The sequence below is a fragment of the Corythoichthys intestinalis genome, chromosome 1 (genome assembly GCF_030265065.1).
Source record: "Corythoichthys intestinalis isolate RoL2023-P3 chromosome 1, ASM3026506v1, whole genome shotgun sequence".
Classification (NCBI taxonomy): domain Eukaryota; kingdom Metazoa; phylum Chordata; class Actinopteri; order Syngnathiformes; family Syngnathidae; genus Corythoichthys; species Corythoichthys intestinalis.
The window spans coordinates 59,711,155-59,734,119 of NC_080395.1; the positions used below are offsets into that span (position 1 = coordinate 59,711,155).

Here is a 22,965-nt window from a genome sequence, read left to right on the forward strand (position 1 = left end):
CAATATGGTTGACCCCATTCTAAATGCCCATGCTAGTTCATGGATCTTAATAAAACTATATACACTTTATGTTGAAGGTCATAAGTTTTATTGGTTAAATATACAAAGAAAAGTAAAACATTTGTTGGTTCTATGGCAGATTTTCATAAATGTGCAACATGAGCGCTGCCTGCAAAATGCCTTATTAAAAATGCCTTTTCTTTTGAAGTGAACGGCATTTATTAACCTGAAAAGATAGAAATGCCAAACGTTACACACAAAAACTTGAAACGTTTCTACACAAACTGTGTTTCAGGTTAAGAAAACCCTGTAAATGCTTAACAAACTGTTAACAAATACTTCACAAATCAACAATAAATCATTTATCAACAGTTTACTAATGATCTATTAACTAGTAAAATGGATAGTTATTATAAAGTGTTACCATATTGTCTTACTTACTAAAAATATTCCCCCCCCCCCTTTTTTTTCTAAAATTAAAAATAGGTACACCGGTAATATATTTCAATTTAACAGAAATCGTTTGTTTTTCAAATAAACAAACAAAAAAAATGCAATTACACTGGCCAATAATGTTTTTTTCAGTTTTTATTTTGTGTGTGTTTTTTTTTTAGCTGAGTATATAATTTTTGATCACTGATTTCAAAACTGCCGTCATTTTCATCCTGTATGCTTTAGTTTCCATGCAATCGGCATTTTTATTATTCTTACGTTAGCGGTATTTTATACAGATTCTTCACATATTTTCACCCAATATCAGTTTAACTTTTCAGTCCTTTGCATAGTTATATACATTTTTCTGAATAATTTTCAACAGTTGACTGATTTTCACACATGTGAGCCCTTTGACAACAGTGGAGTACAGAACATGAATGTCACATTGCTCCTCTTGTTGAGCTCCTGGGTCTGCTGTTGTCTAAAATGTTGCTACATATTGTTACCATTGGGCAATTTTTAAGTGCCAGCTAAACCCACTGTTGAATATCTTCTTTCATTGCTTTGCAAAGATTTTACATTGCACATAAAAATATAAATCCTGATTTGTAAAAAACAATAATAAAACAAGTTTACTGATAATAATAATAATAAAAAAAAAAACAATGTTAAATTTTCATTCAGCACCCCAAAATTACATAAGAACAAATGTAGCAATTTTTTTGTTGAAGTTTTATTCACTTTTAAAAAATATATTTTTACATTTATTTTTATATTACAGTATTTTTTTTTTTAGAAACAATATATACTGTATATATATATTTTTTAAATTTTTTAAAATTATTATTTAAAACTGTCAATTGTAAGAGTGTTATTTGGCGCCAAAATCAGAGTATATTTCTGTTATTCCTCATCTAAATTTAGTTTTATTTACACTGTATTAATGATTATTTTATCTATTTATAAAATATTATACTAAAAATAATGACTAACAGTAGTAAAACAATTCCACATACAGTATTTGGACATTACATATTGGATCATGTAGGCAGTACTTACTATTGTGTTCTACATGACCCAAAATGTGATGTCCACATTTGTGGATGCAAGATCTTTAATGAGGCTAGTTTTTCTTTTTAAATCAGCAAAAATAGTCCCTTGCCATATAAGAGGTTAATAAATGACAAGTCAGTATTACTATCAAAGTGAGTGGAAGATGATATGGTATGACCTGACAGATAGGAAGTTTATCATTTCCCCCCAACCAAGTACAAAACTATTGCACTTAGCGCCTACTTTTCTAGGTTACGTGGTTAATGGAAACACTGAAAAGGAACAGGGTCAACTCATGGAAACCTGAATTCAAAGAAAACATAGGATCAGCCATAGGTTTTACCCAGGTTTATTTGTAAAATCTCCAAGGGTCCCCTGAAATAGTGCTGTATACACAGACACTATTTGCCAAAGGTGTTCACACCAGGGCATTCAAAGCCTCATTTCCTGGCCTGTTTTCAGCTATATCAGCTAGCAGGGACGTTTCTAGATTTCCTTATGCAAGAAAGAACAACCAAGTGGGGCTCAGAGGTCCTCTGCTTATTTAGATGTTTGGGGATATTTCACTGAGAGGAGTTTGGCACAATCGCAATATTTTCCCATTCATCTTTACCCCTCAACCCAGGATGAAGGTGTTAAAAAAAATAATACTAAAATTGTGGGACTCAAGACCACAGATTATTCCCCATGCGGGTTCTGACATAGACAAACACAATTATTTACAATTCCATGATGCTGTTCTGTACAGCTGAATGTAGTTTCTAAAGGTTAATCAGGAGCTGGATGATGTGGCTGTGGAAGGGAAGTCTGGGCTTGTCTGATTAAGTTGCTGTTTCTGTTACCTGATCCCAAGGATAAGCAGACAAAAGTAGATGCATATATTGTTGCTAAACTAGTTGCTAAACTAGTTTTTTAAAAATTTTTTTTACATGCCTACTGTTATATTGTCCATTTTTTTCTCTATTAAATGCAGACTAACCATTGGCAAGAAAAATGTTAACCAACAATTTATACATTTTCAATGGGGCTCAGTTTACCTTGAGAGGTGTGGTGCAACTTTAATTGGTTGGCAGCCAATCAGAGAGTATATATAAAATACAAAAGATTGGACCCTATCCAGGTTTTCTTTGAATGAGAGCTGTGGTGAACCTTGAACTGGTTAGTAGCTAATTGTAATTGCAAAATTACAAAATAGACATCACAAATCATTCCCATCTAAGGACAATATGGTCTTAATAACATGACTTGTACGTTTTGGGAAAGTGCATGGAATTCTCAAAGTAATCCCTTTCAAGGACAGGGAGAACATACAAATCCCTCAGAAAGGCCAGAGTAGATTCAAGCCCAGAACCTCAGAAATGTAGGAGGGCAATCTTAAAAATGGACTCTTACAGTAAGCAAGGGTGTGGGTTTGGTCTCAACATTGGTAGGGACGATATGACAGCATAACTTGCATATACTTTTTGCTGGGGACGGGACATTAATAAGACCAAACAGATTGGGTGAATGAGGGTCAGGGCTACATTTCTCAATATGAACCTAATTAACTGATAGGCTAAATGATCAATGCAAAATAAATAGGTTTTGACTTATACTTTCATGTGTATTGGTTGAGGTGATATACCGTTCGATTCAAACCTTCGTTTTGAAAACTACTAAAGAACCATTTTGAAAACTTCCAGAATAAATGTCTGGATTTTCTTAGCAAATTTAAATTGCAACATTTGAACATAACTTCCATTACATCTATATTAACTTACACAATAAATACAAACTTAATAATCTCTTAACGATCCGGGCATGCAAAAATACTACTCAACATTGTCTAAACTGAAAAAACGTCTGTCAGGGAATAACAAAAATAAATGAAAATGTAGCCCTCCTTCTGGTAAAACACTACTGATTTTGTTCACAAGCACAGCCAAACAACAAACAATGAACGCTCCTTTGGGTTGCTTTCAGACCACTAAAATACGATCGAAAATTGACTGACAAAAACGGATTTGGGCCCCCCTTTCTCTAAGCAGCTTCTTCCTCACATTTTTCTGGTTCAAGTTCAGTTTTATTTAGCGTTAGCAGTCGAAAACATATAAAGGAGGACACCTCTTTAAGCAGCTTCCTACTCGAGTTACAGCAACTCTGATGCAGGTCGGACTTTCACTATCAAAATTAGTGGTGTGTTCCCCACCTCCACAACATTGACTTTTTACATTACTTACAGTTGCTGCTGCTGGCCGAAAAAACAAAACAAAAAAAAACTAGTATCCCTCCTCTTCGTAGGGGGCGGAAGAGGCGCCATGACGTTATTCAGTCGGGACCAGCACATTCAGCAAGTGAAAAGGGGGAAATGTCTGAACAAAAGGAAAATAGTTCACTTAATAATGGTAGGGTCAATTCTATCCTTACAACATACAGTACGTGTACTGTAGACAATCTAAATGACCTATTTAACTGAACTCTTTATATAATGCAAATAAGGTTACTTAAAAGTCAATCACAATTTGAGCATCCTGAAAAGTTGGTAGTGTTATGTCCCTACCGTCCCTATGCAAATCTACGCAATTGATAGTAAGACAATTACTGTCCTAAGAATACATTAAGAATGCAAAAACACCTTACAAAGCATAACCAAAACATTTATTTTTTTCCCAAACCAACATTATGTAGAGAATTTCAAGGTAAACCTGTGCGAAAATGCAAAGTGGTTACAAAAGTTAGTTCATTTTTATGGAAATATGACAGAATATTTGAACCCACAAAAATGGCAGAAAGAAAACTTAATGCCTTGATACCATGTTTTGACCAAAGTAGGTTTTATGACAAAACTCAGTATTGGAATGATTCAATGTTAAAAGGAATGTTGCAACACAAATTAAATGTAATTCTAACACTTGGGTCTAAAGGACATGAACTGACAAAAATGAGAGTGTGATTGATTGTATTTTTTTTTTTACTATAGAGTTCATCATCATTCCCACTGTGACTGATAACTTCATCAATAAACCTACCAGTTTTCTACATGTAACTATTATAACTCTGGCAAGCCTATCACCCTGTTATTATAGCAATTAGATGTTTTCAAATGTAGTGTGTGATACGTAGTAACAATGCTCTAGGATTTTTAGTCAAGATGCCCTGTGAATAATAGTGGCATAGTATTTAAAAAAATGTCTTTTTTACTTGTGCAATACATTTAATTGCATCAAAACAATCTGCCGTCCACCCATCAGTAGGATGGAACGTCTGTCCTATATCTGACCATACATGTAAACCATGTGTTACTTTAGGTTGGTACCTCAGTGTAAACTTTTACATGGTTTCAAACTGTGACAAATACATTGTATAGGTACCCACCCACACTTCCTTAACACAAATACTATAGCCCAGCTAATCTTTCCTTAATCTCATTCACTGCATTTTGAAGTAGGGAATATAAACAAGGATTTACACAGCGCATCCGTATCAAATAACTGTACAAGATTTGAGAATACAGAAGACAAGCGTAAATTGGATTGAAGTCTTTTTTTGTGTTTCAAAATGGTCCTCTCTGTTCGTGGTCGAGGTCAAGTGTTCACAAAAGGCAGATGGGTTGTAAAAAGTCTCCCTCCTCATTCATTAAGCTATTGCCTTGGCTTCAGGAAGGAAAGCCTCCCAAAACTTGATAAGCTGTAGTAGAGATAGGATGAGAAGAATGACAAGTTGATCAACAATGGATAATCTTTTAAAAAGAAACGAAACGCCTGCTTAATGCAGCCTTTTAATGTTAATGTATGAATAACGGCAGTTACCCTTTGCTGAGACTGGAGCATTGCCTCCAAATACTTAACGATCTGGGTCTTCAAGTCCTTGGCTTTTTCTTTCTAAAATACAAATGATACGAATTTAAAAAATGTTTCCTCCATGCTATGTACAAGGAAAAAAAAATACACTAATGAAGCAATAACGCTTACTTCAAACCGAAGGACTTCCTTGCGTACAGTCATGCCGATCCTGTCGAACTCTCGCTCGTACTGAGTAACTTTAGCCTCCCACTGAAAACACACACCAACAACATACTGTGAATTCAAAGAATGTGTTAAGGATGTGATCAAGCAAGTCATGGACCCTAAAAATGACATGCTATTCACTTTAGAAGATGAGGAACACACATTTTTGTTAGCTTGTAGTTTACCGGGATGCAAAAGGTATACACTAGGCATGTGCCGTTTTGAGATTCCAACGGTATAATAACCTTAAGCCAAAATATCAAGGCTTCATGGTATCATGGTATTGCAATTACATCTCTAAAATGTGTTACTTTGAGATATCTGGGTTTGAAAAAAGGAAAAAAAAAAAAAAAACAACCTCCATTGAACAGGATTATTATTATTTTTCAAAACATAATTTGCAAATTGGAACATAAGTATAGTGTTAAATTGAAATAAATTAAAAAATATATATATATTTTAAATAAAATTAAAGCCGAAGTATTCCCATACCAGCAATTTCGTTTTCTTCAATGGGGGGAAAAGTTCAGGAGTTTCACCTCCTCCACCCATTGTGTAGCTCAGCTGACTCACTGACACTGAGCAACAACCGGTAGGGGAGGGTTGAGCTTTACAAGTGAGGGATTTCTCTACATTTTTGGGACATAAAAATCAGCTAATACCTTAGGCACGGTACGACGGAAAATTGTTCCCATTTTGAAACCTTGACGCTTTCATACCATGATATACATTGAAACCGATAATCGGCACATGTCTAGTTAGCACATGACATGATTTGTGTCTATTACCTCCGTGATTTCCTCCTTGGCTTGCTGCAGTTTGTCGGGCTTGTTAGCCCACAGCAGTTTGGCCTCCACTTCCCTCTTCTTCTGGAGTGCGCTTTGCGCCTCCTGCCACCGCTGCCACGCCCGCATGCGCTGGTCAAAACAGCCCTGTGGACAGCCAGCATTTGGTTGACAAAAAGCAACAGGACACCTAAAAGCTAGTGTAATGTTTCCATGAAGCTAAGAAACCGGTTCGAAAATGTCAAAGAAGTCCTTGTTAGCAATTCAGCAAAACTGGTGGAATACAAAAATGAAATTCATTTTCACGATTCCTTATTCAGTTAGTTGATGAGAACATTGCCCGTTTGATTTAAGCTTTCTGTGACTTAAGCACCTGATACATTGAACAGGTGTCTTACCCGCACAGCACCCAGCAAACGGACGTAGTCTGCCAGCACCTCGGCAAATATGAAGAAGTCACTAGAAGCCTGCTCCTGGTGCAGCTGCTCCATCTTGTCTTCTACTTCTGCCAGCTGGGACAGGGCCCGGGACAAAGCTGTGTTGTCTTCAGAGTTCCCCAGCATGGCCATACTTTTGGCAAATACTGCAGTGTTTCCACATAGCTCTAACGTTGGTGGGTGAGAACAACATGTCATTCACATAAGACTTATGTGAAACATCTGGGCAAACTTTGGGGGGGGATTGGGGGTAAACTCTGTTGACCCTTCCTATGAATTCCCGACAAGAAATGCAGATGTGGCTCACCCTTCCTGTGATTGACCAATGAGTCCACCACAGCATGGAGCTTCCTTAACTGCTGTTCCTCGTTCTCTACCTCCTGCAATTTATCCTCAAACCACTGAAAAGAAGGAAGACAAGCCAAGTCTTAAACCTAACAACTAACTTAGATTAATCACTACAATATTTCAACAAAAACATCAGGTTCAGAAATTGTATTGTCGATGCAGACCAATTTCAACAACATCATTGCTGAATGAACCCAACATGCATGTTTTTGGCTTGTGGGAAAAACTGAATTACCCATGCAAACGGAAGACGCTCAAAATCAACAAATGAGGCCAAACCACAAATCCACTGTGTTTCCTGCCGTTTATGTTATTCAATGTATCAACGAGACAATCTATGATATGAATAATACAAAATACAGTGGGGTAAATAAGTATTTAGTCAACCACTAATTGTGCAAATTCTCCCACTTGAAAATATTAGAGAGGCCTATAATTGTCAACATGGGTAAACCTCAACCATGAAAGACAGAATGTGAAAATAAAAAACAGAAAATCACATTGTTTGATTTTTAAAGAATTTATTTGCAAATCATGGTGGAAAATAAGTATTTGGTCAATACCAAAAGTTCATCTCAATACTTTGTTATATAAACTTTGTTGGCAATAACGGAGCCCAAATGTTTTCTGTAACTCTTCACAAGCTTTTCACACACTGTTGCTGGTATTTTGGCCCATTCCTCCATGCAGATCTCTTCTATTGCAGTGATGTTTCGGGGCTGTCGTTGGGCAACACGGATTTTCAACTCCCTCCACAGATTTTCTATGGGGTTGAGATCTGGAGACTAGCTAGGCCACTCCAGGACCTTGAAATGCTTCTTACGAAGCCACTCCTTTGCTGTGTGTTTGGGATCATCGTCATGCTGAAAGACCCAGCCACGTCTCATCTTCAAAGCCCTTGCTGATGGAAGGAGATTTTCACTCAAAATCTCTCGATACATGGCCCCATTCATTCTTTCCTTTACACAGATCAATCGTCCTGGTCCCTATTAGGGGTGCAACGGTTCAGTTAGCCCACGGTTCGGTTTGAACCTCAGTTTTGGGATCACTGTTTCGGTTCGGGTTCGGTTTGCGTTTTTTCTTCTTCTTTTAATTAAAAAAAACTGCCTTTATTTTGCTTTGTAAAGTGAAATAAACACTTAAAATGTAAACATTTTCGACTGTTAAAATGCCTCTTAGCTCTTTGGCTAGTGTAGTGACTAACTACTGAAATACACAGATTTTTTTTTTCCAACATTCTGTCTCTCATGGTTGAAGTTTACCCATGTTGACAATTACAGGCCTCACTAATATTTTCAAGTGGGAGAACTTGCACAATTAGTGATTGACTAAATACCTATTTGCCCCACTGTAATTGCTTTTCTCATCCTCTTGGCAAGCCATAACCACAATGTGGTACAATGATTTTTATTTGTGAATTACTAAAATAAAATGATTAACATTAGTTCATTCGTCTTACTTTCGTGCACGCAGTTTGGGTTCAGTTCCCCCTCAGTAACAGTTGATGACCGTCTCTATCTGCCCCAAAATGGCCGGGCAGAAGAGTCAAAGCTGTACTTTCACTATTGCCGGAAGCCTGCTGTGATGGGCTCCAGATGTTTTAAATATAGAGTGGTATGAAAAACTACCACTATCTGAACCTGTTGGGAGTCCTCACATTTCAGCACAAAATCATCAAATGTGATCTGATCTTTGTCAAAATCATACAGATGTAAAAACAGTATCTGCTGTAACTAAAACTACCCAAACATTTATAGGTTTTCATATTTTAATGAGGATAGCATGCAAACAATGACAGAATGGGGAAAAATAAGTAGCTGAACCCTCTGCCTAAGGACACTTGAAGAGCAATTGAAACCGATTTTTACCAAACAATTTAGGTCAGGTGTGTGCCCAACCACTGATGAGTGGTTAAAAGCTGCCCTGCCCACTATAAAACACACATCAGAAAAGAATTGTCTTGATGAGAAGCACTGTCTGATCATGGCTCGGTCAAAAGAGCTGTCTGAAGACCTGCGATCAAGGATTGGTGATTTGTATAAAGCTGGGAAAGGATACAAAACCATCTCTAAAAGTTTGGATGTTCATCAATCGACAGTCAGAGAAGCTGTCTACGAATGGTGACAGTTTGGCAATGTTGCTTCTCTCCCAGTGAGGGGCCGTCCACCAAAGATGACGCCAAGAGTTCAGCGCAGAATACTCAGAGAGGTAAAAAATAACCCTATAGTGTCTGCTAAAGACTTACAGAAATCACAGGCACAGCCTAATATTTCTGTGCATACATCAAGTATATCTAAAACTATGGCCAAGAATGGTGTTCATGTGAGGACTCCACGGATGAAGCCACTGCTGTCTAAAAAAAAACTTTGTTGCTTGTTTAATGTTCGCAAAAAGGCACTTGGACACGCCACAGAAGTTTTGGTAAAATATTTTGTGGACTGATGAAACCAAAGTTGAATTGTTTGGGAGCAACGCACAACGTGTGGAGGAAAAATGGATAACCTCACCAACATCAACACCTCATCCCCACCGTGAAGCATAGTGGAGGGAGCATCATGATTTGGGGCTGTTTTGCTACCCCAGGGCCTGGACAACTTGCAATCATTAATGGAAGAATGAATTCATAAGTTTATAAGGATGTTTTGCAGGAAAACCTGAGGCCGTCTGTCACACACTAAAAAGAGGATGGATGCTTCAACAAGACAATGATCTAAAACACAGAAGTAAAATCAGAATGGTTTCAGAAGAACAAAATATACGTTCTGGAGAAGCCAAGTCAAAGTCCAGACTTGAACCCTATTGAGATGCGGTGGCATGACCTAAAGACAGCAATTAATGCCAGACATCCCAGGAATCCGACTAAACTACAGCAGTTTTGTAGAGAAGAATGGGTCAAGATTAGTCCTGATCGATGTGCCAGACTGATCTGCAGCTACAGGAAGCGTCTGGTTGAAGTTATTGCTGCCAAATGCGGGGGCAAGAAAACATTAAATGTGATGGGTCACTAACTTATTCTTCTTCTGTCATTGTTTGTATACTATCCTCATTAAAATATGAAAACCTATAAATGTTTGGATGGTATTAGTTAAAGCAGACAATCTTTTTTTCATCTGCGTGATTTTGACAAAGATCAGGTTACATTTGATGGTGACTTTATGGAGAAATATGAGAAATTCCAAAAGGTACTTTTACTTTTTCATACCACTGTGTCTGGGGGTTATATTGCACTCCTTGGAGACTCGGCTTTAAGAAAATACTCTGTCTTTGGGTAATGCATTTGTTTAGGACTCTTAACTCATTGGCTGCCACTGACGGCAATAGATGCCTAACCCCTTTGAACTGTGAGGGCTGGCAGTGACCCCCACTTCAAATGGTTTGGATGTCTATTGGTGACAAACTATTTAAATTCACAGCAGAAGGATGAAAAGAGCCACATGACTTACAGTGTCAGACTCATTCATCTTGATGGTCATCTTGTTGACAGCTTCAGATGCCTTATTGATCATTTTAAGAAAGCCGGCTCCACTCAGAGCCTGTGTGTTTGATGCTCTGGGTAACTGGAAAGACAAGCACACAGATTCACCACCTTGATTCAAATCTCATCGTTCCAAAAGAAAAGAAGAAAACAACTGTCAGAGAATGCTCACATCTTCTCTCTCTAGAAATTCTCGCACATCAGGATCTTGTATCAGCAAAGGGTGAGACACAACTCTCTGCAGATATCTAAGGGGAAAAAAACAGTATACAATAGTGTGAAACAACTACCATGGTGGTGAGAGCACACAACAGTGAAGACTGATTGCTATATTTACAGTCGAATCGTTTTAATAAAAGCACTGTATAAAACATGTGGCCTCTTCTTGCCTCTCAAGAGCAGCTCGTCGTCTTTCCACAAATTCCACTGACGATGGATCATCCATCCCCACTTTCACTTTCGTCATCCCTGTCAATGGAAATCTCTATTAATAGGTGGGACCTAGCAAACCGGTCATACAACCCATGTTTTGTTTACATACTCTACAGTGGGCTGATCCTATACCTGTACAGTACTTATGAGGTAAACTAAATGCAACTTCACAGTTTGAAGTCACCTTCATAAGTTTTAGAACTTTACAGATTGTCATTCATAGAAATGTAAACTTAGTGTTTCTGCTACTTTGTTCATTATCCCACGTGTTTATGGCAAGGCAGTTTTTTTTTTTTTTTTAACAGTACAACTCGACGCAAGGTAATTCAAAGTGCTTTACACTGCTGGCGAAAAGTATTGGCACACCTGCAATTCTGCTGCAACAAGACAAGCGGAGGTTCCCTGATCTTTTGAGGTTGTTTTGCTACCTCTGCACTGGACTGCTTGCATCATGCCACAGAGCTAAAACTGTTAAAGCATTACTTGGAGAAAGACTCATCCAGTCAATGCCATGGCCTGCAAATAGCCCAGATCTCAACCCTATTGATAACATGTGGTGGAAATTGAAAAAAAATGGTCCACAGCAAGGCTTCGACCTGCAAGGATGATCTGGCAACTGCAATCAAAGAGAGTTGGCTCCAAATTGATGAAGAATACAGTTTGTCACTCATTAAGTCCATGCCTCAGACTGCAAGCTGTCATAAAAGCCAGAGGTGGTGCTACTAAATACAGTGGGGCAAATAAGTATTCAGTCAACCACCAATTGTGCAAGTTCTCCTACTTCAGGGGTGTCCAAACTTTTTGCAAACGGGGCCAGATTTGGTGTGGAAAAAATGTGGGGGGCGACCTTGGCTGACGTCCTTTACGTAGAACAATATATTTAAGGAAATTTTAGCAAGCCATTTTTGTGTCACATTTGCTGTATTATTTTTTTAAATTAATGATTTCAACAATCTCGCAACTAGCCTTTGTAGCGTTCTCGTTTACTCTGGGGCTCATGTGAAAAACTGCTGCTGTGAAATTAAACTAGCTTCAAGTTGCTTCAATTTCTTGCTGCGTATCATTCCTGTAATCTTGTCATACATGTCAGCGTTTCTTGTTTGGTAATATCGCCTCACGTTGAACTCTTTAAAAACAGCGACTGTCTCTTTGCAAATGAGGCAGACACAGTTGTTGCCTATTTTAGTGAAGAAATAGTCCAATTTCCACCTATCCTTGAAGCGTCGGTCGTCGCACTCAACTTTCTTTTTTTTGTTGATAGTTGCCATTTTAGAAAACTGGAAGTAAGGGGTCACATGGGGTAATGTTGCTTAGAGTGCTGCTGCCTTTTAGTTGGTAAATGAGGAGCAGCATTTAGTGTGTAAGCAACTTCATATGCTGGTAGCAGTACAGCTAACCAATTTATTAAGTCTGTGTGCGGGCCAGACGTTACTGATTTTGTGACAGAGGCTGGGGGCCGGATGAAATTTGACCACGGGCCGCACTTGGCCCCCGGGCCGGACTTTGGAAATGTCTGTCCTTCTTGAAAAGATTAGAGAGGCCTGTAATTGTCAACATGGGTAAACCTCAACCATGAGAGACAGAATGTGGAGGGAAAAAAAAGAAAATCACATTTTTTGCTTTTTAAAGAATTTATTTGCAAATCATGGTGGAAAATAAGTATTTGGTCAATACCAAAAGTTCATCTCAATACTTTGTTATGTACCCTTTGTTGGCAATAATGGAGGCCAAACATTTTCTGTAACTCTTCACTCTTCGGTTGGTGTAAAGAAATCAACTGTGAGAGCAATTATTAGAAAATGGAAGTTATACAAGACCACTGATAATCTTCCTTGATCTGGGGCTTCATGCAAGATCTCACCCCATGGCGTCAAAATGATAACAAGAACGGTGAGCAAAAGTCCCAGAACCACACGGGGGGACCTAATGAATGACCTACAGAGAGCTGGGACCACAGTAACAAAGGCTACTATCAGTAAAACAATGCACCGCTAGGGACTCAAATCCTGCACTGCCAGACGTGTCCCCCTGCTGAAGCCAGTACACGTCCAGGCCCATCTGCGGTTCGCTAGAGAGCATTTGGATGATCCAGAAGAGGACTGGGAGAATGTGTTATGGTCAGATGAAACCAAAATAGAACTTTTTGGTAGAAACACAGGTACTCGTCTTTGGAGGAGAAAGAATACTGAATTGGATCCGAAGAAAACCATACCCACTGTGAAGCATGGGGGTGGAAACATCATGCTTCGGGGCTGTTTTTCTGCAAAGGGACCAGGATGACTGATCTGTGTAAAGGAAAGAATGAATGGGGCCATGTATCGAGAGATTTTGAGTGAAAATCTCCTTCCATCAGCAAGGGCATTGAAGATGAGACGTGGCTGTGTCTTTCAGCATGACAATGATCCCAAACACACAGCCAGGGCAACAGAGGAGTGTCTTCTGGAGTGGCCTAGCCAGTCTCCAGATCTCAACCCCAAATCTGTGGAGGGAGTTGAAAGTCCGTGTTGCCCAATGACAGCCCCAAAACATCACTGCTCTAGAGGAGATCTGCATGGAGGAATGGGCCAAAATACCAGCAACAGTGTGTGAACAGCTTGTGAAGAGTTACAGAAAACGTTTGGCCTCCGTTATTGCCAACAAAGGGTACATAACAAAGTGTTGAGATGAACTTTTGATATTGACCAAATACTTATTTTCCACCATGACTTGCAAATAAATTCTTTAAAAATAAACCAATGTGATTTTCTGTTTTTTTCCCCTCCACATTCTGTCTCTCATGGTTGAGGTTTACCCATGTTGACAATTACAGGCCTCTAATATTTTCAAGTGGGAGAACTTGCACTATTAGTGGTTGACTAAATACTTTTCCCCCACTGTACTAGAGATGTTTTGATTGTTATTTCTTTGTTTGTTTCTCATGATTCCATATTTTTTTCCTCAGAATGGAGTTATTCCATATATATTTCCCTGCACTTGCTCTATAAAATTAAAATTTACTGACCATCACAATGTTTTTTATTCATTTCTTTTAGTGTTTCTGAATGCTAAATAGCACTTTTGAACTAATTCATTATTTTTTCAAGCTTTTTATCTGAGGTGGCTCTACATGATAAAATGTCTGAGTGAGTGCTCGTCCGAGACTGGTGATTCCATACTTTTTGCTAGGGGTTGTAATTGCAATTAATTTTCTGGGAGAAATTGAGCATTATCTGACAGAATTGCAAGGGTGCAAAAACTTTTGGCCAGCAGTGTATGTCACATGAAAATCAGACAATTAGGAAATAGAAAAAAAGACAAGTAGAAGGATACATAAGAGTCACGTTAAAACATTTATATTAGCTCTTTCCCTTTATGTCTTTGATTTAAGCGCATTCCATTGCAGTTTCAGATTCTAGGTTGAAGAACCCTTAAAATTTGAGCATTCACTGGCATATTAAGCCGAGTGCACATTAGCACCTTTTCTCCTCAGCGCTCTGTTCTAGGTCTAGTGACCAGAGAAGATGGAAGGTCATATTGCATGTTTTGAAAATCATCACTGCATCGAGGGCGGGCTTACATTGTAGCACACGTCAACTACCTACCCAAGGGATGGGTCTATATAACATTACACCATACCTGGACATAATAAATCATATTTACTCATTTGGCTTCCCTCAGTTGCTGTCAATGGCTGCCAATGAGTTGATTGGAGAAAGGAATTCAGACCCAGTTGACTTTTTTTTTTTTTTTTTTTAAGCTGCAACGACTAAATTGATTAAAATCGATTAATAAGTTAGTTGCCAACTAATTTGATAGATTCCATGTTTGTGTGTAATATGAGGCTGTGCGCGTGTGCCAGGGATCAGAGCAAGAGAGAGTTGACTGCTACAGTCAGGTCGGGTTGCTGAATCAATATTATTACGAAGTGTTGAGTTAAATTTTCTTTTGTGTAGTTAGATCCATTGTTCCTCTGTCTGAGGTGAGTTAATGAAGTCAATCGTATTGTTAGTATTCTTTTGTTGATGAGCTGTTACTACATAGCATGAAGCGCTAAGATAGTTAGCGATTATGCTAATCAGTGTCCTAAGTGTCTGTTTGTATTGTGTTTTGGAGAGGCATAGTAGCACTTGAGTTAGATAATTGTATCATTTCTTTTTTTATAAAGAAACCACGCACATAAACCCATTCATATAACAGCTTAATGTCTCGTTTCAAAACAAACTCCCATTCAAACTGTAAATTGTCATACAAGAGAGTGTGCTTTGGATTTGGATTGTATTTATGAACTGTTTGAGAAAGAAAACTGACTCATTACAGCCTGCCTCCTCCTTATTCGATTTGGTTGTTTAGTTTGTTTAAAGAAAATAAATAAGTCATTGACACAATTTATATCACCGCTTTGCCCACAAAAAAGAAAATGTTAATCAGCAGCACTTTTTTTCTTTGAATGAACTGGACTTTTTCTCTCATTTGTATAATGAGAAATTCTTTATGTTTAAAACTCACAACCTTTATTAAAATCTTTAACAAGTTTTATGTACGTAAAACAGTTCAGTTGTAGACAACATTTAAGTCAGGAAGCTCTAATAAAATACTATTTTCTAAGTAAATCGTCATCCATTTTGTCTTCATTGTTACAACATTCCTAAAACATCTTCAAGTTAAATTGTGAAGGTAATTGGAAAAAAAGTGGCATTTATCAGATTAATCGTTTAAGTAATCAATTATCAAAATAATTGTTAGTTGCAGCCCTATTTTTATTTTGTTTTTCACTTGCAAGGAGAATTTCCATATACAGTGGGGAGAACAATTATTTGATACACTGCCAATGGGTTTTCCCAGTGTGATTGCAGTTAGTCTGAAAGTGCCACTAAAAGCAACCACAGCCATTGCAAAGCTACCATGGTTAGATTTGGGATAATTTGTTGTAAACCATGTTAAAATGCCTGCATAACTGTTCTATAGACTGGCAGGCACCCTTTTTTTAATGATAGACATCACGCATTCAGCCTTAAGCATAGTTATCTGATTAATTACCTTTATTGGATTTATTCAAGCAAAAATGTCATTGCAGTCACTCGGCACAGTATTGCATATGAATAGACTGGCAGTCACGTGAGTGGCGCAGTGATCATCTTCAGTATTTGTTCCATAACTTTACAACAAAAATTGTCACATTTTACTAAAATGAATTTCTCATGCTATTCACATGATGTAACCAATAAGAATTAAGGAATAGAAAATTAGAAATGTTCTTTTAGACCCACCTACAACACTTTTCTCTGGTGGCAATGGAATGATGCAACCCTGAAGTGACTGTTTGACTGACAGCTTCTCATAAAGTCCAAGGAAGTCACTAAAGCGCCTCCTTACTGAGAAGGTCTTATTCCTGAACAAGGACAAAGAGGTCTGGAGGAACACATAAGGACACTTTAATCTAGACATAAAACGCATTACGAGAAGTCATGAATGTCATCATTCAGAACTACAAACCCTTGTGGATACTTTGTAGGCCACATACGCATTCATACCATCACCTAAGAGAGTGGAAAGGGCGCAGAAGAACAAAGATACTTACTGAACAATTTACGTTTGTACAGGCAGAAACAGACAAAGAGATTTTTAAAAGACACAGACCGACTTTCTCTGGGTTGGTGACAGCAACATCCACATCAAACGTATCCTTGTCCTCGTTCTCCTCCAGCTGTAATTGGTTACATCACATCAGTTCCCAACTCTCGAAACACATTTGGCGTTCTCAGCACATACTGACGGTGGAGTGGCACTGTGAAAGCGTGTCGGGCCTGTCGGCAATTAATTGTGTCCAATATCCTGCAGGGCAGAGGCCTGTACCTGTTCCAAGGAGGTGGCTGGCACGGCAGCAGGACTCGGCGAAATCGAGGCGGTGGGACGAGAGCCAGAGGAGCTGGAGAGCTCTTTTCGGGCAGTGCTGCATGATTTGTCTGTGCTTAGTTGAGCGTCTGCAAAAAGAAAAGGAATCTTATTCATAAATTTACATCTGGTCAGTGACACATTTCCCACTGGGATATAAACAATACTTCAACAATCATAAGAAAGCATGGTTATTTTTTTGTGCAATACTTTAATTTTTGCCATGTAGCATCTTCTTGGATCAAGCAATGAGAGTTTGTGGTGATGAACAAAAGAAGTTTGTGGAGAATATGGCACCAATGAATTCTTTTGCACCATAAGACTATCGGACAGTAAATGTAATGAGTTTGCTAGGCATGCAACGTTAGCGCTTCTTTGCACCCAGATTGTAGAAATTGCTTTTCAAGTGTTGACATGCTCAAATTACTCAACAGGTATCAGTAAGGTGGAGACAACCATTTCGCAATCAGATTCACACAAACTTTCATGCAAGTTTTTTTCAGTCTGCATAGAGACGCACAACTTGATGTCTGATCACAGTATTTAAGGGGCCGTTTACATGGTGATGCTGCGACACCAAGATGCAACGATTATGTTGCGGAATGGCCTCGCCTTTACATGGTGACGGCAAAAACGGAAGGCGAAGATTCAAACTTTTCATTCTGCCCTTCAAAGTGGAACCATTCGATTGTGGGGATCGCTCCGCAACCTTACGAATGGAACGCTCTCGCTCCGATGATGTCAGCACTCGCACACATCACTTTGGGTATGCGCAGTCGCTGCTATTTAACATTCAAAGCAGCAAACTTGGTGGAACGTCAGCTTTTAATTTATTGTTCTTATAATATTTTCAATTTGAATCAATTTTACGTTCGCGTCTTTGTGCCTTTTGAAGCAAAAGAAAAAAACGCGTGGACGTCATAAATTCGAATGGACGGTTACATTGTTTTCCGGGCTGAGGAGATTGTTGTCAAGGCTGTCGCCTTGTAAAATTGCACTGCTCTCTAGGGCCTGGCATGAATACTGTATCGTTTTCACGTGGAATTGCGACATCGTTCGAATGGAGACGGAACCAAGATGTAACCGTGTAAATGCAAACATGAAATGTGTCGTATTCTAGCAGCGTCACCATGTAAACGGCCCCTAAGTCAGTCAGCCACAGACAGGGAATGGCCCCTATTTAAGGCTTTGTCCTTGTGCCAAGTTATGGCTGTACAACCATTTGTTCCAGCTCGAGCAGTGATTCGCTACTCAAAACGTCACCTAATAATAAAAAAAAACAAAAAAAAAAAAAAAAAAACACATTCTGATATTTGGTGAAAAGTCCTTAAGACCTGTCTGTGTTTACATAGCAGGTCAATTTAGATTTTTTTTTTTTTTTCCCAAATGCGGCACATGAGATCTTTTCATAAAATGTGAACAGCAAAATTCCAATTAATGTAAACCAGATCTCGGTCGCTTTCATATGGGGGTATAAAGGAAGCAAATATTGGATGCGTCCGCAGCGTGAACGCTCAGGTTGCCATTCCAAACATAATCAAGAATAATTATAACATTACTGTTTGATGTTGACGTTTGCAAACATGGTAGCAGAATGACATAGGCTGAGTATGTTAAAGGAGAAGTTCATTCATTTTAACTCGGTAGAGTCCGAGTAATCAGTCTTGATTATCTTGCGACCTCTAAAAAAGGAGTGTCTAACTATTCCAGAAAGAGCTGCAGTGGGTGCAGATTTTCATTACATCTGATCAAGGACTGCTTTTCACAAATCTTGTGTCTTACTAGAGGTGTGCATCGGCACTGCCCTCACGATTCGATTCAATTACGATTCGGAGGGCCACGATTCGATTCGATTCGATTCAGAGGGTCACGATTCGATTCGGTTCGTATCTTTTATATTTTTGTGTCTGTTCTATCAGCTGGATAGTTCGTGCGTCATTTCCTCGGCAAAATGCAATAGACATTTATTTTAATTTCTTCGAGTTGGCAGAGAAAAATGCAAGTTTTCTTAATGTTTAAGTACTCTACCTATTTTTCTGATCATTATAAATGCATTTAAACAACGAAATAACGTTGGAAAGGTTTGTTAAATATATTTCTGTGTGGGACATTTTGCTCACTACGTGGCTTTATGACAATGAGAGGAACAGCAGCATACAAAAATAAACCAAAATACTTTTAAACAACATTCTTTATTTTAATGACTCGCATTAGAACACACAAAAGAACAACCTGCCTTAAGGAGCACTGAAACAAAATAAATAACATTTGAAGGAACACCACGATGTCCTGCTTAGCACGAAGAGGTGCAGCCCTCGAAAGAAATGATAATAACGATGTTTGACTAATATCATCTTTTAGGCCAGTACAGTTTTTAAAATGCCTGCTCAGCATCAAAGTGCCAGTCTTTCTGCTCTCGTATGAGAGCAAAGTGCCACATTTGTTGCATTCGCCCAAGGCCGACACGGTGTTCCGTAGCATCTTCCACTATCGATTTAAATCCTTTCCACACACCACACGTGGATTCTTGCCTTTTCAATCCGCCTGTCTTTAGTTTTCTTTTCACCTCTTGCTGCTCTATATCGAAATTCGAAAAGGAAATACGAAGATGCAGTTGCAGACTCGCGGAGAGGCCAAAGCGCAAAGGGAAGATTAAAAGGAGGGCGAGGCCACGGCATTCATGTGCGCAAACAATGCACTGGCTCTGCTGCGGCTCATGTTTGGGATTACCAAAGCGCCTTCTCTCCAATTTATTTATTTTCATAACTAATATTCCTTTGTTTAATATCCATACAGCGTTTTAGAATACAAATATATATTTATTAAAAAAAAAAAAAAAAAAAAAAGCGAGCGAGAAGTCCGGCCCGACCCGACCTGACCCAAACGTAAATCATTGACATTTTGGGCCCGAAATTCTGGTCGGGTTGGGTCGGGTTCGGGCTCAAGATCTAGGCTATTAGTCCTATATATTTTAAAATGTGCTGAATCGATTTGGCTTGTTGCCCACATCGAATCGAATCGTCCATCCCCCGCATCGGGATGCATCGCAGCATCGATTATTGTTGACACCAGTTTGTCTTACAAGTGTAATGATTTAATTACACTCAGGTGGTTCTTGTTTAAGCAGAAACCTCATTGGTTAAACTCGTCCTTGAGGACCGGTTTGGACACCCCTGCTCTAATCCAATCAAATACGCCATCGAATGATTCCAAACCAGTAATGTGGACAACTTGTAGTTATCAAGCTGCCCAACTTTTGCACCCGATCTAGACATAGCTGCATCGATTCGCGGGGGAGATGTTCAATAGCACGATTATCTCGTAGTGTTTGAAAGCAGAAGAGGTTTTGAGCATCGCTACATGTAATTCAAACACATAATTTCTATATGGTGCGGCTTAGTGGTAGAATAGTCATTCCCGAACCCAGATGTTGTGTGTTTGATTCCCTGACCTGGTGACCTTGCTTAAGTATGAGCAAGATACTGAAACTATGATCAGCATCAGGAACAATACTCCCGCATTGCTCCTGATGCTGCATCATCAGTATGTAAATGGGCATAAAGTGTCAAAGCTCTTGGGAGTGCCTTGATGGTGGGAAGGAGCTAAACAAGTCCATTTACCATCAAATCTTAGTTTTCACGGGTGAATTTGTAAATTTAGTTGCTTGAGACCATAGCCTTCTTTGTGCTCACACGTTTTGATTCGACTGATTTATATATATATTTTTAACTTATATTCACAGCAGGGGCGGACTGGTAATCTGTAGCTTCTGGAGGATCACAGAACGGCCGGTGCTCTGGACGGCCGGCGGCCGCCATATGAACATCACTGTTTTTATCCCCCTATCCTCTATGATTATCTACAGTTCGCACCTAATCCGACAGGTGGCAGCAATGCGTCTGGCTGTTAACCGCCAATCTGATAGGAGGAGAACGAAGAAGTGGGCCATTGCCAAGATGCTGTGACTCTGAAAGACTTGCTATGGCCCACGAAGGGGCAGGATTGAGCGATAATAGCTTTGGCGGACTTTCTAAGTTTCTAGTTGCTACCGGGCTGAGATGGAATGAAGAGGGTTACTTCCACCAGGTAGCTACGATTTAAATGAAATAAATGCCAAGTAAAGGGCTAGTATTTTAGCTGTAAAACAACGTATGCACACGCAGCAGCAATATTAATTCAGAAGAAATATAACAAAATATTAATAAAATGAATAGTTTTACTTTAGAGTTTAGGTAGTTAAATTGATATGATATATATTTTTAATCATTTATATATCGTTTTGTTTTCTGGTTAATACTTTCCAATGAAGGTTACGTATACAGGATTTGTCTTGAAATATTTATTGTATTTTCATTGAAATTTATTACAGTGATACCTCAGCTCACGAACATAATTGGTTCCCAGAAAGTGTGTGTAAGGCGAAAAGTTCGTCTTCCGAACATTTATTTCCCATAATAAACCATTAAAATGAGAATAATCCATTCCCAGGTCCCCATAAAACATAATTTTCTACTAAATAAGCCTTAAAACTACACAAAAATATACCTTATTTTCTTTAATGTCTTCTTAGGCTTAACACTAGCCTGTGGTGGGGTCTTTTTCGGTCCCATAATAGCAAAAGTACACTCAATATGGTCCAAAATGTCTATCAAACACAAACCACGTTCGCACTCAACGAAAGGGAGGGGACGAACTGGGACGCCGTGAGCGTGCGTCAGCTTCTCGTGGCGCTGTTCAACCGCGTGGTTTGGTTCGTCCGCCGAAAACTAGTTCGTCAGCAGAGACTATATGCTCGCGAATTTAATGTGCTTGAGGCGAAAAGTTTGTGAGCTTAAGCGTTCGAGAGCTGAGGTATCACTGTATTTGTCTGGCAAGATTAATAATGGCATAAACAATGAAGTCATTGTATAGACACAGATGATAGGTGTTATTATAATCAATTGGATACATAAAACTTGCTTTTAAAAAATACTTTCATTTGTTTATTCAGGTTGATTATAGAGCTAGGGCAGAAAGATGAATCCAACACCAGTTCAGCCTTGCAGTACTTTGAGCACCCCAAGTCAGACAGTCACAATCTACACACATTTTTTTCATTTTTCTCTCAAAGTGCACGAAATTGATGCATTTTACAATTTTTTTTTTTTTTTTTAATTATCCCGGGGGGCATGCCCCTGGACCCCCCTAGAGGGTCTGTGTTTCCCTTCGTACAGCGATTCTTTTGGGCTGGGCTGAGTCAAAGTCCAGGGCTGCTTTTTAGTCCCAGTCCGCCCCTGATTCACAGTAATCTTTTGCGATCATAGACTAATCTTGTATGAGTGTATTTGAATGTGAAGGGCTCACCGGCAAACAGATCGTTGTCGTCGTCAGAGTTGACTCCGTTGGACTGATTACTGGTGCGGCTGCTCGTATCACCCCCGGGGAGCTCGCCTCCTTGCTCGGGCTGAGACACTCCTCGACTCACGGATTTACTCTGTCCATAAAAACATCAACTTTGAGCAAAGAAATTCGGAACCGAAACCAATTGAAAACAATGTCAAAGTTTGCTAGTTCCATCCCTCCTGTGGGATGACCATACGAGGATGTCATTAACACACAAGAAAAGTTCAGCTGTGGACCACGTCGCTCCTAGCTTGGTTTTGTGTTTATATTTACGAAGTGTCCCCTTTCGAAAAGAATCCCCCAATTAACGTCTATAGAAAGCCCCTTGCCGACTTTCCAGCTAGCTTAAGGTAGCTACAGCCCATCATTTCTGACTAGGAAATGTTTCGAGAAGCACACTTACATTGCTAACAAAAATATCTTCTCCCTCGTCACTGTCTCCATCTGCCAAGTCTGGCAATCCCTCTCCTGGCTCGTCGTTTGCAGGGAAAGGAGGAGGATTACGAGACGAACTGGACGCCATTTTCCTTGCTGTAAGTGATTGCTGACGTCACTGGAAGGGAGGCGACAGGAAAGTCAACGAATTGCTACAGCGACTTCTTCTGGTCATAATGGCACATTACAACATTACCGTACTTCATCAGCGCCGCGAAGTATTATGTATTTTCAAGTTTGACGATGGAAGGCTCGATTTATGCTTCACCTTCGTTAATATTTTTCTAATTTTATAAATTGGGATTAATGACCTGTTTTGCAAATGC

General features: G+C 39.1%; 1 protein-coding gene across 2 annotated transcripts; it reads right to left on the reverse strand.

The window, feature by feature from the left end:
• Positions 1-4,424: 4,424 nt before the first annotated feature.
• Positions 4,425-22,758, reverse strand: LOC130924964 (sorting nexin-1-like). Of its 2 annotated transcripts, XM_057851288.1 has the most exons (16): positions 22,608-22,758; positions 22,166-22,295; positions 16,784-16,911; positions 16,704-16,715; positions 16,568-16,634; positions 16,424-16,467; positions 16,198-16,339; positions 10,909-10,987; positions 10,692-10,767; positions 10,488-10,601; positions 7,004-7,097; positions 6,658-6,863; positions 6,263-6,406; positions 5,439-5,519; positions 5,277-5,348; positions 4,425-5,154 (listed from the first exon to the last, which is right to left on the reverse strand). In XM_057851288.1, the coding sequence occupies exons 1-16, from the start codon at positions 22,725-22,727 to the stop codon at positions 5,104-5,106; spliced, it is 1,560 nt and encodes a 519-aa protein (XP_057707271.1). In that variant the 5' UTR covers positions 22,728-22,758; the 3' UTR covers positions 4,425-5,103. The 2 variants fall into 2 exon arrangements, with proteins under 2 accessions (XP_057707271.1, XP_057707272.1); XM_057851289.1 differs by lacking the exon at positions 16,704-16,715.
• Positions 22,759-22,965: the final 207 nt, after the last annotated feature.

Coding starts and splice junctions, on each gene's coding strand:
- LOC130924964 (XM_057851288.1), bottom strand. CDS start 22,727: ATGGCGTCCAGTTCGTCTCGTAATCCTCCTCCTTTCCCTGCAAACGAC. Junction 16,912..22,165: donor CGACAACGATCTGTTTGCCG/GTGAGCCCTTCA, acceptor TTCTTTTTGCAG/ACGCTCAACTAAGCACAGAC. Junction 16,468..16,567: donor CACCAACCCAGAGAAAGTCG/GTCTGTGTCTTT, acceptor CCACTCTCTTAG/GTGATGGTATGAATGCGTAT.